This window comes from Propithecus coquereli, unplaced genomic scaffold (assembly GCF_000956105.1).
Source record: "Propithecus coquereli isolate 6110/MARCELLA unplaced genomic scaffold, Pcoq_1.0 Scaffold127, whole genome shotgun sequence".
NCBI classification, from domain to species: Eukaryota; Metazoa; Chordata; class Mammalia; order Primates; family Indriidae; genus Propithecus; species Propithecus coquereli.
In genome coordinates, this window is record NW_012136858.1 from 1,699,796 (window position 1) to 1,717,919 (window position 18,124).

The 18,124-nt window shown below is 36.8% G+C and overlaps 1 protein-coding gene across 2 annotated transcripts in view; it reads left to right on the forward strand.

The window, feature by feature from the left end:
• The first annotated feature begins 1,935 nt into the window (after window positions 1–1,935).
• Window positions 1,936–18,124, forward strand: part of LOC105805317 (cytochrome b5 reductase 4) — a 76,683-nt gene continuing 60,494 nt past the window's right edge. The window contains exons 1-2 of one of the 2 annotated variants that reach the window (XM_012638188.1): window positions 1,936–2,169; window positions 6,556–6,709. In XM_012638188.1, the coding sequence (XP_012493642.1) occupies window positions 2,095–2,169; window positions 6,556–6,709 (229 nt within the window). In that variant the 5' untranslated portion in view covers window positions 1,936–2,094. The remainder of the gene's footprint in view (window positions 2,170–6,555; window positions 6,710–18,124) is intronic. The other variant, XM_012638189.1, reaches the window with a different exon arrangement.

Sequence of the window (18,124 nt, forward strand, 5' to 3'; positions counted from 1 at the left end):
TTAGATAATGAAGAAAATCCCCTTATGTTACCAATCACCCATTTATTTTTATGGGTTTGCTAGCCGATGGTGAAACACCCATTAAATCATTGTCTATAATTGAGAAAGGGAATCAATCTTAGGGCTCTTAAATTGTAGGAGTTTTAAATAAATGATGAGTAAAGTAACTTTCACTTTAATATTCTGTAGTCCTTAAATCCAATTGTAAAATAGCATGGGTGTTTAATACTAACCATGCTACATTAAGGGATCCCTAGAATTAAAACAAAATGTTTAAATAGAAGTGATTTACATGAATTTTTAAAAAGTAGAGCCTAAGGGCCAGAATTTGATAGTATTTTCCATTTCTGTCCAAAGGGGAGCTAAGAAATTTGGCAGATATGGAATATTTTTCAACATTACTTATTTTCTTTTGCTCTGGTTTCCTGCTCTTCATATTCTTATGTAGATTTTTTTTCATGGGAAGTGAATTAATTTTCAGTGATTAGTTTTTCTTATATAGACTCATAGAAGAATACATCATCGTTTAATGAGAGAGAAAACAGGAGTCATTTGCAAGGTCAAGGTAATGTAGTAAACTACGGTCATACAGTTCTGTTAGCTCAAATACAATCTTCTCACAATAAGCATTTCAATTGCAAATAAAAATATTCCTATAATATTTGAGAATGATAGTGGGTAGAGATGAAGATCAGAGCCGGTTACCTAGCTGAAAATGCTTCCTACTTGAATGGCTACATATATTCACACACTTTTTCTTCTAACATAAAAGGTGCTAAAAACCTAACTTTGATTTTCAGGCACTTTAAGAACCAGGTAATTAAATAGAGCAAGTTCAAACCATGACAATGTGTTTAGAGTTAGGAAAAGTTAATAATAAAAGGAGGCTGGGGAGGGTGATTTAGAACTATATTTTTTTCTTCTGAAAACTTTCTCCTTTTATCAGATTCTACTCTCAGGATCTATGTGTTCCCCAAGGTACATGCAAAAAAAAAAAAAAATTCCAGCAGGTCGCCACTTTGAACCTTGAGCATTAGGGACTGGTATTTACCTGCACAGTGTTTGTACATATCTCATTAATGTGTTGGAATAGTACAAAGGGCCACTGAAATTTATTGAATATCTACTATTAACCAGATACTGTACTATGTAGTTTACATATTACCATTTAATCCTTACTAAAACCTAAGCCCATTGTTTAGATAGGGAAATGAGACTTTGAGAGATACCAAAGTAATTGGCATAGACATTTCAGTCGTTAAGCGCAGGGATGGCATCCAAACCAAATCTGTCTGACTCTTAAAAGTAGCTGTTCAACATCACAATTGGGGGTGAGCTCCATCAGTACACAATTCCCTGTATCTTCCAGGAAGACAGGAAGTTATATGAGGAGGAAGAATTTATGAGTGGGTGAATAGAACAGAAGGAGGCTTTTCTAACTCTCTTAGTAAAGGAGACTTTACTAAAAGGAGTCTTTTACTCATTCGTCAGTAATCACTGAGGGTGCTTAAAGGTGAAATTTTCTTCTTACCCCTCCGTAGTGACTGTTGGCACTTGATACCTTCACTCTTAAAGGTGAGAAGCTCTTTCCTGTACAGCCTAGTGCTTTACAGGAGAGAATTTCAGAGAAGCCAAAATGCTTTAATGGTGTTATTTTATTCCATATATCAAGTAGTGTGATGGTACTGCTTAGCAAGGGACAGACACTGGTGTTCTGGGTTAACAGGATTCTTGAAGAATTTATTCTCATATTCGGTCAGCACTAGGGCTAGTGAACAGCTTCACTCTCTGATCTTTCCACGAAATAGCTGTCACCTCCGTCCAGTGCTGAAGTTCGGGACGCAGGAGTAACTGAGCATGCGTACTTCCTTCGGTCCCGCCCCAGCCGGTCCTCCCTGCGTCTGGTTGGCTCCGCCTTTCGCGGACGTGCTGCGTCAGGGCGCGCCTCACCCGCGGCGACCCCGGAAGTGGGTCGGGGGCTTGGCCTCTGCCCGGCCCTAGAGCCGGAGCCGGAGGTGCTAGCTGAGAGGGGTCTACCCGAGCGAGTCCGTCCGGGGGCAGACCCCGGGCAGGGCTTGCGTTAGGGGGTTCAGGATGCTGAACGTCCCTTCCCAGTCTTTCCCGGCCCCCAGCTCTCAGCAGCGCGTCGCCTCCGGGGGGCGTAGCAAGGTAAGTGGGTGACACCGTCAGTCTCGCCTAGCGCTCGCCTCCCGCCGGCGTTTTAGCTCTGGCACACTCTGTGCTCTCCTTTTTCCGCTCCCGCCTCTTGTTCCCCTCTCTAGCTTTCATTTCTTCCTGCCCTTGCTGGCGACCTCTTTCTGATCCCACGCTGTCTGTAGTCCTCGAACTCTTCTAATCTCCCTCCCTCTCTCCTGCTAGTCTGTTTCTCGTTCCTTTATCCTCCTTTATTCCACTGTCAGTTCCCTTCCTCTAAGTTCTTTCACGCTAATTAAATTCAAATCTGTATGACAGGGCCAGGCATTGTGCTTGCTGTATTATAGGTACTCAGTATTGGCTTCCTTCCCTCAACGTTTTCTCTCTGGTCTTTTGTTCTTCACTGTCCGAAGGAGTTGTGAGTGATGTGGGTTCCCTTGCAGAAGGGAAAGGCTTGGCAGTGGCGACAGTGACCATCTGTGCAAGAGTGGGGACTTCTGGAGCTAGGGGAGATTGGAGAAGGTCCCAACAGGTTTACAGACGCATCTCTCCAAGTCATACTGCCTTTCTTCCTTCCTCTGGTACCTTATTGTTTCATCACTGCCTTTTCCACTAGTATCATTTGATGACTTTGAAGCTGATATAAAACTCTTGAGTTTCTTTTTGAGGATAGTTACTGTTAGCAACAGGTGGAATACTGTAAGAATGTATTTTATATTTGCAAAATTTAATAAAAATTGTGTCCTGTGTTTATTGCAACATGAAATGTTGCTTGCTTCCTCATTCTATAACCACATATTCATATTTTGTTTTTGAGACTTCCACCTACTTGGGCAACTCTTTCTTTTCATTTCTTGACTCTTGAGTCTTAGCTTCATTTGGGACCTCCACTGACTTTTTTTATTTTTCTCCATGTAGACCTGGAGTTCTGCTCCGACATGAGAATATGGGTTCAGGAATCTGTAACTTTCATTAGCTTTTCAGAGGTCTGTAACCCCAACTATAATAATAATAGCTGAGATATATTGCTTACTGATAACTAAAGTGCTTAGTGCTTTACATATATTGACTCATTTAATCTTCACAGTGATCCTGTGAAGTGAGTGCTTTTATTATCTTCATTTCACAGAAAAGGAAGCTGGTTAAGAAGTGTTGCCTTAGATCATGTTGGTTTGTAATGTGGTTCTGTGAAATTTCATTCATGAATAGGTATATCTTTCCAGCCATCCAATCACGTGTCTTCTCTCTGATATTCGACCTCATTTTTTAAGCTAAATACTTTACTGAATAGTGTAGCCTTTCCAGAGAGAATCTCTGAATTAGAATATGAGTTGCTGCCCTTTTCCATTAATACTACCAACTATGTTCTCAGCATCCATTTAAAGGAGAAAATATAGAGACAGAGACACAAAATCACACAGGTGGCGATGACAAAGGTAAGTCTTTGGGTCTAAAAACAGAACAAAATAAAATTATTGTGCAATTCAAAGGAAAACTCAGATTTCATTCTTTTATTTCTCCTTCTTTGTGAAACAAGATAATTTTGAACATGTTAGAAACTGAGTCAGGATTGGGTGAAATGGGTAGAGGTTGAGAAAATAGAACCTAGTTGGGAAGGTTGTGTATTATAAAGGAGGCCCCTGAATAATGTTGTTTTGTTCTATTGTTGAAAAAAAATCAATTCCTGGCTGGGGCCACTGTCTGTGTGGAATTTGCACGTTCTCCCCATGTCTTTGTGTGTTTTCTCTGGATACTTTAGTTTCCCCTCCATCCCAAAGATGTGTACAATAGGTTAATTGGTGTGTCAAAATTGCCCCAGTCTGAGTGAGTGTGTGTGTGTGTGTGTGTGTGTGTGTGTGTGTGCGCGCGCGCATGGGCTGCGATGAAATGGTATCATGTGCAGGGTTGGTTCCTGCCTTCCACCTTGAGCTGGGGGGATAGGCTTCAGCCACCCATGGCCCTGAATTTGAATAATGGGATAAAAAATTATCTTACTTGTTTTTATTAATCTTAAAGGTATGCATAGCTCACATTCATTTCAATTTTAACATTAGAAGTATTTTGGTCTTTATTTAGAGTTTGGTAATGTTTTTGTGAACAGAAATGTCTTCTAGGAACTTAATTCTTGTTTATAGCAATTAGTCTGTGATAAAGTTGATTCACTTAAAGTCTCAGTTTCCAAGAATCGATGGTTTACATTATGTGAGAAGTTACTGTAATTGTTCAAAAGCATAGACTTTGAAGTGAGAAAGACCCAGATTCTTTTCCCAAATCTACCACTTAATCTCTTTGAATCTGTTTCCTCAGGTGTTAACATACCCATTTTACAATATTGGTCACAGGATTAAATGAGATAATGTTTCTCTTAGCATAGCCTTGGTAAGTACTCAGTTAATGCTACTTGCCCTGAGGCTTTTATTCAAACCTCACAGATTTGCATGCACTCAGTCTGTGATAGCTATTATTATTTCTACTAATACTGGTGAATAAATATTTATTGAGAACCTGCCCCATACTGAAGATGTGGCCTTTGATTTCAAGAAGTTTAGTCTCATAGGCTGCACAGACAAGTAAACACTCAGTTACAGTGTACCACAACAGGGTGTTATGACCACGAAGGAGTTGGGGTCATAGAAGTGGAAGAAATAATGTTGGAGTTAGGGGGGAGGTTTATCCAGGCAGAGAAGAGGCATCGCTGTGATCAAGTGCTTGAATACAATCAAGGAATCAAGAAATCAAAGAATCAGTTCCCATTTGGCTAAGGCATATCATGGGAAAGAGCAAAAGTTACAATGGGGAGCTAGTGAGGTGGACTATGATCAGATTGTTAAGACATGGTAAACCACTAGGGAATTTAGAGTCATTATAATTTGGGGAGCCACTGAAGGAGGGAGGGCCGTGATTTGCTTTGCATTTCCAAAAGATTAACTATTCTGTGGATTAAGGACTGGAGAGAGACCAGCCATTTTGTTTTGGGATGGGAAAGATCAGTTTCTCACACTTCATTTATTGAGACCAAGAGACCTAGTTTCAGTGATGGTCGAATGGGATGTTGTAGATTGATAGGATGCAATGTAAAATTGGAAAGGCACCACAGATCTATTAACTTGGTTACCTTTAGGGTAAATGGATGCATAAAATAAGCATGATTCAGGAAAGTGAGATGTATAAACTTTTTTGAATGTGCCTGCTTTTGCATTAAACATTCTTCTGGTACTGTGTTACAAACTAGTTAGACAAGTTGAGACAGTTCCATAGAAATGTCTTGAAAAATTTCCACTGTCTTGTCTTAACTGGTAAATGCTAATAATACCTCTTGTCTAAAAGCCTTGAAAATGTATTTTGTGAAACAAAACAAAATACAACCCCCACACATCCTGTTATTAAATTCTCTGGCCAGGGATTGGCAAACTTTTTCTGCAAAGGGCCAGATAGTAAATATTAGTATTTTAGACTTTGAGTGCTCCATAAGGTTTCAGCCTCTTTACCGCCACTTGTGGAAACTATTCTTAGCTCAAAGACTACATAGAAACAGGTACAAGCCATAGTTTGCCAACTTCCCTACAGTGTCACAGTTTTATTATTTTCCACTATTTGATAAACTTTGTTTCTCAGTGGACTCTTAGAAAACAGACTGCTGGCTAATGATTTCTCATGTTCTGTTTATAGTTAACAGTTCAGAAAATAACTCTTCTGTCAAATCTTTTTTGATTTTTAAGGTGAAGAAATTTCAGTTCAAATTGGTGACTATAACATATTAGTGACAGAGCCAGGACCAGAACTTATATTCTGGTTTTTGGTTTAATACTATTCCTATTATACAGTTGGCCCTTCATAGCTGTGGGTTCTGAATCTTTGGATTCAACCAACAGCAGATCGAAAATATTTGAAAAAAGAAATAACAAATAACAATACAACAATAAAAAATAATACGTGAAAAACCAATACAGTATAACAACTATTTGCATAGCATTTATATTGCGTTAGGTATTATAAGTAATCTAAGGTGATTTAAAGTATGTGGGAGGATGTGCATAGGTTCTATGCAAATACTATGCCATTTTATTTCAGGGACTTGAGCATGTGTGGATTTTGGTATACTGAGGGATGACTACTGTGATAGCATTGTGATAAAAATTTGTGTGACAGAATTTCTAAGCCCAGCTTTGTAGCCCAGGTATTTTAAATATTGTTCTATTTATAGTTCAAATACAGCAAAAATAATTTTGGCAGCTTCCTAAAGCTGTAAGAGGATTTGTAGAATTACTAGATTTGAATTTTATTATCTTTTTAAATGGGATTAAGAGTAATGAAGTAGCTTGAAGCCAAGCAGTAGGAAGGAAAAGGGAAAGTAAGTAACTTGAAGAAGCCAAATTTAATTCTTTCCTTTTTCTTTTTTAGGTACCTTTGAAACAGGGCAGAAGTCTTATGGATTGGATTCGACTGACCAAAAGTGGAAAGGATTTAACAGGATTAAAAGGCAGGTTAATTGAAGTAACTGAAGAAGAGCTTAAAAAACACAACAGAAAAGATGATTGTTGGATATGCATAAGAGGTAGGTGGCATTTATTAAATATTTCAAAAAATTTCTCGTGGGCTTTCCAGTCATAATGCTATATAACTCCATAGTCATGTTATTTGGTGATATGATTCATAATTAGATAACAAAAATAGGCCTTGTACTGGATAATAAATTATATAATTCTGACTTGGAACAGTACTTCTTCCTTAAGTAACCATTACATACTGATGCAGGAAAACAGTGAACTTCTGAAATGGAAAATTTTTTTCTAGTATCCTTGTACCATATTCCCTTTGAAAGGAAGCAAGTGTTTGCCAGGCAATGTAGTGCAGTAAAGTTATTCAGTAATACCCAGTTTATATAGAGTAACTTTCTACCTCAGTACCTTGTAACAGAATTCTGTTGGGAAAAAATGTCTCTGAGTATCCAAAGTAAACCTGAAAGTCCTGCGTTAAAGCCATGAGTTCAGTTCTCATAACAATTTTTTGTTATATAGTGTATGTTTTTAGCAGTGTTATTACCTGATATTTTTTTGAGTGTATAGTAAATGAGAAGCTCCAAATTAGAGATTGATACATTGGAGGAGCTGTGCAGACAAGAGAGTGGCTGATAGAAGCAGACCTCATGGTAGCAAACAACCTGGCATCTAGGAGGGCAGCAATTATAATAAAGTGAACGACATGGAACTGTAAACGAGCCTCCATACTGATGTTCTTGAGCCATATGGATGTGTTTAAATATGTCTGTTGTCATCTGTTTAAAGAGGGAAGGGAAATGTATCATTTTTGCTCTTACCACAATTGTAATTTTATCATTGTATGATTTTGGTTTGTTGTCAGTGATCCTGATTACACTATAACCTGTATGAGGAGAGGGACCATGTCAATCTTACTGCTCTGTCCTCGGAGACTGACACATAGAGGCCATTGATATGTGTTTGTTTAATGAATGTTAACACTTATTATTAAGAAGTTTGGTTACTTAAAAAGAGGTGTGTGGTGGTTATCACAGTGGATCAGTGATATGATCAACAAAAAGATACCAAGAAATGCTGTATTAGTTTTCTGTGAATGCGTAACAAAGTACCACTAACTTGGGTGGCTCAAACAACAGAAATTTATTATTTCACAATTCTAAAGGCTTGAAGTCCGAGATCAAGGCATTGACAGGGTTGTTTCCTTCTGATGACTCTGAGGAAGAATCTGTTCTGTGCTTCTCACCTAGCTTCTGGTGGTTTGCTGGTAGTCTTTGGAGTCCCTCGGCTTGTAGAACATCACACCAATATCTGCTTTCATCTTCACGTGGCATTCTCCCTGTGTGCCATGTGAAGATTTTTTTTTTCCATATAAAAACAGCCAAGGCTGGGCGTGGTGGCTCACGCCTGTAATCCTAGCACTCTGGGAGGCCGAGGCGGGTGGATTGTTTGAGCTCAGGAGTTCGAAACCAGCCTGAGCAAGAGCGAGACCCCGTCTCTACTAAAAATAGAAAGAAATTAATTGGACAACTAAAAATATATAGAAAAAATTAGCCGGGCATGGTGGCGCATGCCTGTAGTCCCAGCTACTCGGGAGGCTGAGGCAGAAGGATCGCTTGAGCCCAGGAGTTTGAGGTTGTTGTGAGCTAGGATGACGCCACGGCACTCTAGCCCGGGCAGCACAGTGAGACTCTGTCTCAAAAAAAAAAAAAACAAACAGCTAAATTTCCTGTTTTTATGTGGACACTAATCATATTGGCTTAAGGGCCTACCCTACTCTAGCATGACCTCATCTTATTTTACATCTACAACAACCCTATATCCAAATAAGGTCACATTCTGAGCTACTGGTGGGTAGGGCTTAAACCTTCAAATTTTGAGGGGGACACACAACCTATAACAGACACAATTAGAGTGTGAAATTTTTAATGGCAAAGGATATGGAAACTCCTAGCGTGTGATGACATAGCTTACTTCAAGACAGAACAGCTGCTCTCCCCAAAGTTCTTCAGGAACAGATAAACGTGGATAGTACCAGGAATCTAGAATGAGGATTTTGCCAAGTGCAAAAAGCTCCTTTTGCCTTTTTATAGTTTTTTTTTTTATATACCCCCCTTATCATCCCTTCATGCTGTCTACCTTTTACTAGGTACAAGTAACTGGTACAAAATGACTGTTTACTGTAACTGAGTGCTTTCTGCTAGACTGGGTGAAGTCAAGGTCAGTGTCCCAAGAGCATCGCTCAGCTGGGCCAGGCTGCAGGCATGCCTGAGCTCTGTTTCTGCAGTAGGAAGCCACTTCTGCAGAAAACTTGATTACATGAAACCTTCATATCCTAGTGAAATTAGATAAATGAGGCATTTTTAGAGTAGGGTCATCATAATAAAGTTATACTTTATTATTCATTTGATGTATTGATGGGGATAGGGATTGAATTGCTGTGTTTGAAAAGTAACATAGGCTGAATATTCCTTATTGGAAATGCTTGGGATCAGAAGTGTTTTGGATTTCAGACTTTTTCAGATTTTCGAATATATGCTTAACAGTTGACCTTCCCAAATCTGAAAATCCAAAATTTGAAATGCTCCGATGAGTATTTTCTTTGTATCGTGTTGGTGCTCAAAAATTTTCAGATTTTAGACCATTTTGGATTTTGGATTTGAGGTGCTCTACCTGTATACTGCTCCCAGTTATATATATCCTATAATGGTTGAATGTACTGGCATCTCTTCTGGTAAGGTTGTTGATTTAATCATGAATTTTAAGAAAGTTTCTGTTGGGGAATGTGTTCTACTCTATCAATAGTAAGACTTTTCTCCCTTTGCAAAAATAAGATGTTTCTCTTTTTGACAGATTTTTTTTTTTAAATCAAGGAACACTCAATTTAGACCCTGCCCTTGGAGCAAGGATAAATGCGTGTTAGACAGCAGGCTGAGTGACGTGCCATAAGAAGGCGACAAAGAAAGTGATAGCAGATTTAAGGGAGGGTGTTGGGGTTGTTGGGAAAATCTGGGGTGCTTTTTTGATGGTTATGAGCCTTGAAGCAGTGGACTGCATTTCAGCATGAACTGAGGAAGTACATCCAAGTGGAAAGGCCTAAACAAAGGTCCAAACACACAGAAAAGCTTGATGTGTTTTTGAGTTTAGGTCAATCATGGAGAGTAAGAAAGAAGTCTGGAAGCGTATGTTAGGTCAGATTGTGGATGAGCTTCAAAGCCAGACTGAGAAATGTGTTCATTTAGATGCACTGTGAGCTATTGAAGGGATTTGAATGTGGGGAAAGTATGGTCAGAGTATGCCTTGGAAAGATTAATCTGGCGGTAGGTGTAGTAAATTGAAATGGGGCAAGGAAAGCACTTAGCTCATTACAGAAGTTCGGATGATAATAGGAGGTGAACCAGGATGACAGTAGGTTGAGTGAGAAAAACAGATTACTGGTAACTTCTAACATGATCCTAAATGGAACTAAAATAAAATATTAATACGTGACTAACTGTAATTGTCTTGATAGCTGTTCTAAGTTAAAATATTACTGATAGTTTCTTTAGCCTTGAAGGTCAGAGATAATGTTTGGACCTAAGTTTTAATCAAAACTGTACCATAGAGAAACATGCTGTGATTGTGTCATTCTTTTCCCCTTTTTTAAGTATTAAATTCTTCATTTTATAGCAATTGCCCTGTTTTTAGATCAGGTCTGAATTCAGCTGATCAGGATGAGGGGGACACAATGAATCTCTTCAAGAAATCTTAGAAAATATACAATTTGGTGTGGGTTTTTATGGCTAATATTGAGGTCTGTTTTCTCTTTTTGAGTATGTAGCAATATTTGTGCTTCATGTTCAGTATACTGAGCCTGATCATGTACCTAAAAATGATGGTAAAATAGCAGGATACCTTCCTGCTTGGATGGTAGCAGGCTGTAAAATGTATAAACTGTAAAATGTAGGCATTGGTCTGGAATGATTTCTAAGACAGGTATGTGGAGTTCCTAATTTGTTCATTTAATTTTCACAGTTTTGTGTAAAATATGTAATTACTATAATGGAGTAGCAGTTAATTGGAACTTTGAAGGAATGTGTTGGGGACATAGATATTTCTTTTTAAAATCTTTGTTGAATTTACCATTAACTTGTGCTTTTGTAATTTTCTCACTTATTGCTCTTTGTCCTTTTTTCAAGAATTAAAGATAATTTACAAATGTGAAGGTTCGAGCAAACATCTAAATCCCTCATCTGTGAGAGCTCTGTGGAGCCTAGATCAGACTGCTATTACTGTAGTATGATATGTTTTATTGTAGTGAGTGGGTAAGTTGTGAAGTCATCATTTGGCAGCATGGGATATAGTCTTTTTGGTCTTTGTGAGGGTGAGGGAAGTGTGGCCTGATAGTAACAGTCATTTGAATAAATGGTGTTTCAAAAAAGTTGATTACAAAGGACTGGTGTCTCTGTTCTTATAGATTTAGCAGATTAGGTCCTCCAAATGGGATTTAATGGATTTTGATTTCATTTATAATTTAGAAATGAGCACACTTTGATTTCTCCTAATGTTGATTGCCATATACTAGTAAATTGAAGAGACCTGCTTGGGGCTGCTGAAAAAGTGACTTCTTTTTTTTTTTTTTTTTTTTTTTTAAGCCAAAATGATGCTTTTATTATATTATACACCTAGTGATGGAATTCTGACTGGCTATAGTGCTTTTCTTTTCTTTTCTTTTTCTTTTTTTTTTCTTTTCCATTTTTTATTTCAGAGTATTACGGGGGTACAAATGCTTTGGGTTACATAAACTGCCTTTGCATTCCCCATGTCAGAGCTACAAGCATGCCCATCCCCCAGACAGCACACTGCATTCTTTAGGTGTGGATTTACCTATGCTCTCCTACTCCCCACTTGCCCAACGCCCTATGAATGTTATTTCCCATATGTGCACATTAGCGTTGATCATTCAGTACCAATTTAATGGTGAGTACATTTGGTGTTTGTTTTTCCATTCTTATGATACTTCACTTAGAAAAATGGGCTCCAGCTCCATCCAGGATAATACAATAGCAGCATAATTCACAGTTGCAAAGATGTGAAAACAACCCAAGTGCCCATCGATACATGAATAGATTAATAAAATGTGATATATGTATACCATGGAGTATTACTCAGCCATAAAAAATGGTACTACCTATTGTAAAAAAAAAAAAGTGACTTTTAATGGGTCTCCATTTTTAATGTTTTGTAACTATTTTTAAAAACTTGGCAAATTGATTCCAAGAAGCAGTATTTAGTCCCATTATGTTTCTGTTGCAGTTTTTTAGATTTCTAGGTTCATTTTCCTTTTAAAATTTACTTGGGATAGTAGTGTAAATTTTTGTGAATACAGTCAATTCTCATTATTCATGGATTCTGTATTTGCAAATTTGCCTACTTGCTACAATTTATTTGTAAGCTCAAAATCAATACTCACAACACTTTTATAGTCATTTCCAGACATGTACAGAGAAGTAAAAAAAATCTGTGTTGCCTGTCATGCGTTTTATTAGCTGAGGTCAAACAAGACAATGCTCTGCTTTCTTGTTTCAGCTGTCATATTGTAAACAAGTGTCACTTTCAAGGTCTATTTAGTGCCATCTTTTTTACATTTTTGTGCTTTTAGTTGGTGATTTCATTGTTTAAAATGGCTCTCAAGAATAGTGCAGAAGTTCTATGTCAAGAAGGCTGTGGGGTGTACCTTATGGAGAAACTAGGTGTTAAATAAGCTTCATTCAGACATGAGTTATAGTGCTGTTGGCTGTCAGTTCAATGTTTATGAATCAACAATATGTATTAAATAAGGTATCTTGAGACAGAATACAAACATTAAGCAAGGTTATATATTGATTGGTTGATGAAAATATTGTGACCAGAGGCTCACAAAAACCTAACCTGCTATTTTGTCTGGGGAGCAGTGGTTCGGTATTCACTAATTTAGTGTTTGCAGCAACTTTATGGAACATAACTGCCATGGCTAACAAGAATCAACTGTGTTTCTTTAGACTATCTTTGATTTATACTGCAGTAATGATAAAGTAATGTAAGTTTTATATTTTTTAGGTTAGATTCAAACCCACCAAAAATAGAGCTGATTTTTCCAACAGTAAGTTCTTTTCTCTAGAGTTCCTCAGCTCCCTGCTTCAATTCTGTTTTGAGAAACTGAAATATTATTTATTTCTGTCAGAGAAACTTTTTCTATCTGAAAATTTCTTCTAGGAGCAGTTTTTCAAATTTGGAACTAAGGTTTTAATTTAAACCAATGTACTATCACAGCAATATAGTATCTAAACAATAATGCAGTATTATTGCAGTTAGTGCAACTATTCTGTAGATTGTCTACTTTATGTACTATCCTTATTATTTCTTCTTGACAGCACATTTTTGAATAACTATCTTCTGCTGGCACTTAGGGAATACAAATCAACATTTTTTTAGAGGTATGTTTCCCTTCATTCATTCACTTCTAACCTAACCCATAGATTTTTTAGGTTGCCTATTCTAGTCTGTAAATGCAAATAATCTTGTCTTTGTTTATTTTATGAGTTCTTCTGTCTTACTGACATCTAAGATTATTTGCTTTCTCTTACTTTCATCCTGTCTTTATCTCCTAAACCGGGGGTCCCCAACCTTGGTGAGTTGTATAATTATTTCATTATTTATTCATTTATTTATTTATTATTATTTATTTATTTCATTATTTATTACAATGTAATAATAATAGAAGTAATGTGCACAATAAATGTAATGTGCTTGAATCATCCCCAAACCATCACCTCCTCCCCGGTCCATAGAAAAATTGTCTTCCATGATAACGGTCCCTGGTGCCAAAAAGCTTGGGGACCACTGCTCTAAACTGTCCTTCGCTTTCCTTTCCTTTTTTTTTTTTTTCAACTTTTCCTCTCTGTGTATCTTTCTTCCATTCATTAAAAATCCAGTAGAGGAAAAAACCTGATGGTTTGGGGAGGCTTCATCTAATCCTCAGGTGTTTTCTTTGGTTGACACAGTGCTTTACAAACTTCAGTTAATATTTTGAGATTTTCTTTGTGGGAAAGTTTTTTTAATTACATATTACATTTATAAAAAGGATATAGGGCTATTTAAATTTTCTCTTGTTTTTGTAACAGTTTAAATAGGTTGTGTCTTTCAGCAAATTTATCAATTTCATCTGAGTTATTGAATATATTGGCATGAAGTTACTTACCATATTCTCTTATTCTTTAGTATTTTTAGGTTCTATGATATGCTCTTTACCCTCTTTCATTTCCGTTGTTGCTAATTTTGGGTTTCTTTCTTTCCTTTTTTTTCCCGATCAGTCTTATGAGTAATTTATCAATTTTACTAACTTTTTAAAGAAAATAAATTTTTTAATTTTCTCTGTTGCTTGTTTGTTTCCTATTTCATTGATTTCTACTCTTTATTAAGGAGGTAGCTATTTTAAGATTTTTTTCTTCTAGCATTGGCATCAATATATTTGTGGGGATAATTTGCAGTAATGCTCATTATACTCTTGGTTAATGCCTGAATTACTGGGTAATGGCAAATTCAATATTGTAATTTCTATTACATGTTTTGATTTTTGCCATTATCTTTTAGCCAGAGATTTTTGCACATTTGAACTACCCAGTCACACAATTCTCAGATTTTAAATTAAAATCACTTATATGGTTCAATATTTTTAATAGGAAGTGTTTTCTGTTTGTAAATACCTTAGCAGGGTTCATAATGTGTCAGGTACGTGCTATGTGCTTAAGTGTTAATTTTCATAACAGACCTATGAGACAGGAATGCCACTTCACAGATTAGGGCACTGAAGCTGAGAAAGTATATTAGGGATTCATGGATGTAAGTAATAGAAACCTAGCCTAACCTGGTTTAAGCAGAAAGCAAAAATTGACTAAAAAGTTACAGATGAGAATCAATGCAGATGCAGGGGTTCAGATCCTATCCCCAGGAGCTGCTTTCACAGCATCTTTTGGTTTCCCTTCTGAGAGTGCTCCGTTTTAGGGTTAACTCTTCCTTCATAGCACCAAGATGACATAGGAATTCCAACTCTAGTAATTTTCCAGTTCTATTTATCTAATAGCTAAAATAAAAGTCTTAGAATTGGCTCTGATTGGCATAGTTTTGATTATGCTCCCATTGTTGGAATAGTAATTCTATTTAGGGGAAAATGCTGTATTTATTCACCTAAACCTATGTCATATACTTTGTCCTGTAGCTTGGAGTGGGGTCAAACTGAAGCATACATGACTGACAGAAGAGAGTGGCTCCCTGAACAAAAATGTTGCTGTTGCTAGATGGGAAGTAGATGCTGGGTAGGGAAAATATTAATGCCCATTGCATTAATGGGAAGTAGCGTACCTTTCCAGACATAGTTGATGAGAATGGAGCCACTATTTTAACCTAGGCAGCCTGATTCTAAGCTTATTATGCTTAAATTATTACCCTGTACTGCCTTCTCTTTCACTATATATTTAACTCTAGAGTTAATCCTGATTTAGCATTTGTATTTCTCACTTTGAGTGACATTATATAAATTCATTCATTAAGAAATTACCATGGGATGTCTGTTAACTTGTAACTGTTCTCCTGTGTTAATTAACATTGCTAATTAAGAATCATATAAGATGTCCTTCTGAGATAGTTTTTATCTCTAGTAATTTAATAAAACAGTTGTTGCTTTTTTTTTTGGTGACTATGTAGTTGTCATTCATAAGAAATAGAGAAGGGAGGTTTTAACTTTCTTGGTTCATTTATTAATCAGTATTTCTCAAGGGTGTGCTATGTGTCATGTGCTATGCCAGGTTCTAGGGGATAATGTGGAAATTTAAAACAGAGGTGGCCTCTACTCTCACAGAATTTACAATCCCACTGGGGAACAGAAAGTGTTACTCTAGTCTGCTAGGGTGTGTTAAGGAGAGGTATGCTAAGGGTGACGGTTGCAGAAGATTGAGCTGAGGTCTGAAAGATAAATGGGAGTTAACTAGGCAAAGAGAGGAATGGGAACAATATTCCAGGCTCCAGAAAACATGCAGAGGAGGGATGGTGTGTTTGTATGAGAAAGAAATCATACACACATACTCACAGATGTTTACAGTGAATGTAAGGAACTTCGAGTGATATCTGTATTCTTTCTTCTCTCTCTAATGTCAGAAAGACATACTCCTTTCAAAGACATCATTTTTTTCTAAGACATTTTCTTTTCTAAGGCTAGTCCCTGTAGATGCTCTTACTAGTCCTCTCCAGCCTTATCTATGATGTTGGGCTGTTACATCCTCCATTGAGACCCTCAGTTCTTTCCTTTCTTCCAACAGCTTCTTTCCTTCAGTCTGTTCATCTTTGAAAACCTGACTCTGACCCTCCCTGACTTTGCTTCTTCCCCTCGACTTTTCTTCCTCAGTGCTTGAGGTGTTGGCCCTTCTTTATATTTCTGTCTTTATTCTTAAACCGAATTTCAGAACATTAATATATTACTACTCTCCCTACATCCCCTGCATCTAGCAGAGGACATGGCTCATGGTTACTGTTCAGTAAGTGTTCTTTGAATCTTGTGTAGATTTTAATGTGGGCAGGACATTTAAACCACATAATGGTAGGGATATTTTAATTATTTCACAACCCAGTTGAGGGATTTTCATACTTTGATTAATTGTACTGCTTCTTGTTTGAGATACAATAAACTGAACTTTGTTTCAAAATTGGACATTTCATATTTAATGACCTAATATACCATTTCACGTATAGTATAAGAACTTTGTAATAATATACTTCCATTTCCCTCTTCTGTGCCTTATTTTATTATTATTCATTTTACTTCTACATAATCTGTAAACCCCACAATGTTATTATTTTTACTTTATACAGTCACATATATTTTAAAGAGATAAAGAGAATAAAAAAAATTCTTTTTTTACCTACATTTTTTAACATTTTTCATGCTTGTTATTCATTTGTGTTGACCCAGATTTCTCCTGAAGAACTTTCTTTAACATTTTTTGTAGTACAGCTCTGTTGGCAATGAATTCTCTCAGCTTTTATTTGTCTGAAAATGCTTTTATTTTCCCTTCATTTTAAAGATAGCTATATTGTCATTGGTATAAAATTCTAGATTGATGGTTTTTTCATTTTAAAGATGTCACTCCATCTTCTAGTTTGCATAAATGAGAACTGTGCTTTCTTCTTAACTTTTTCCCACAATATATAAGATTTCTTTCTTCTCTGACTGCCATTAAGAGTTTTCTCTTAGGTTTTCAGTAGTTTATGGTATGGTTTTCCTTGCATTTTTCCTGCTTGGGGCTCCCTAAATTAATTTTGGAAAATTTTTAGCTATCATCTTTTCAAATATTTCTTCTCCTTCCTCTCTTCTTCTTCTGGCATTCCGATTACAAATATGTTAGACTGTATTGTCCCAGGACTCCTAGATATACCATTCTATTTTTTCACTCTTTTTCTCTTTGGGTTTTTTCTGTTTGTGGATAGTTTCTGTTGTTCTTTCTTGACTTTTGCAGTCTTTCCTCCATTGTGTCCAGTCTGTCGGTAAGTCCATCAAAGGAATTCTTCACTCTGATATCATGTTTTTCATTTTTAGTATTTCCTTTAGACCATTTTATAGTTCCCATCTCTGTGCTGAAATTTCCCATCTGTTAAATGTCATCCACATTTTCTACTAGATTTTTAAAAATATTAATTACAGTTATTTTAACATTCCTGTCCGATAGTTCCAACATATGTATCCTCTGTAGGTCTGGTTGTATTGCTGTTTTCTCTCTTGACAGTGAGTTGTTTTGTCTTCTTTTTTAAAGATGTGACTTGTAATTTTCAATTGAATGTCACACATTACATATAGATGTAGACAGTAGAACTTGAGATATTTACATTTAGAAATGGGTACTTTTTTTTTCTGGCAGGCAATTAGGTTGAGTCAGTCTAGTTAATAGTTGAGCTGGGTTTGTAGTATATGGTTGCTATTGTTACCATCAGTGCACCACAGATTTCAAATTTCTCTAGCGGTTGGCTATTACCTTGCTTTTAATGTAGGACCTGCAGTGCTAGAGGTTTTTTCTCATTGTTCCAGTTGACCTTTTGAAGTGCTTAGAGGCCTTTATCACATTCTGTTTATTAGGGAAGTATCTATTTAATTCTTTTTTCCCTCCAGCATTGGCATCAAACTTGGGCCAATCTGTTCCCCTTAAGAAGAATCTTGTAATCATCTGCAAATAAGTGTCTTGGAAACCATCTGAGGAATGGATATTGGTCGTAGGAGGTGGGTCTTAATGTTTTGACATGTAGATTTTGACTTCTTGTGTTTAGTTCGGACCTTCTTCCCACTTCAACTGTGTCTATTTCCCCAAGTGTAGTGTCTCTCTGGGTCATCCTATCCAGAGAGTAAACCTACACTTCTCGCAGAGTTGGGTAGGAGGGTTGTTGCTTGGTTGTGTGAGATAAGGGGCAGGGGA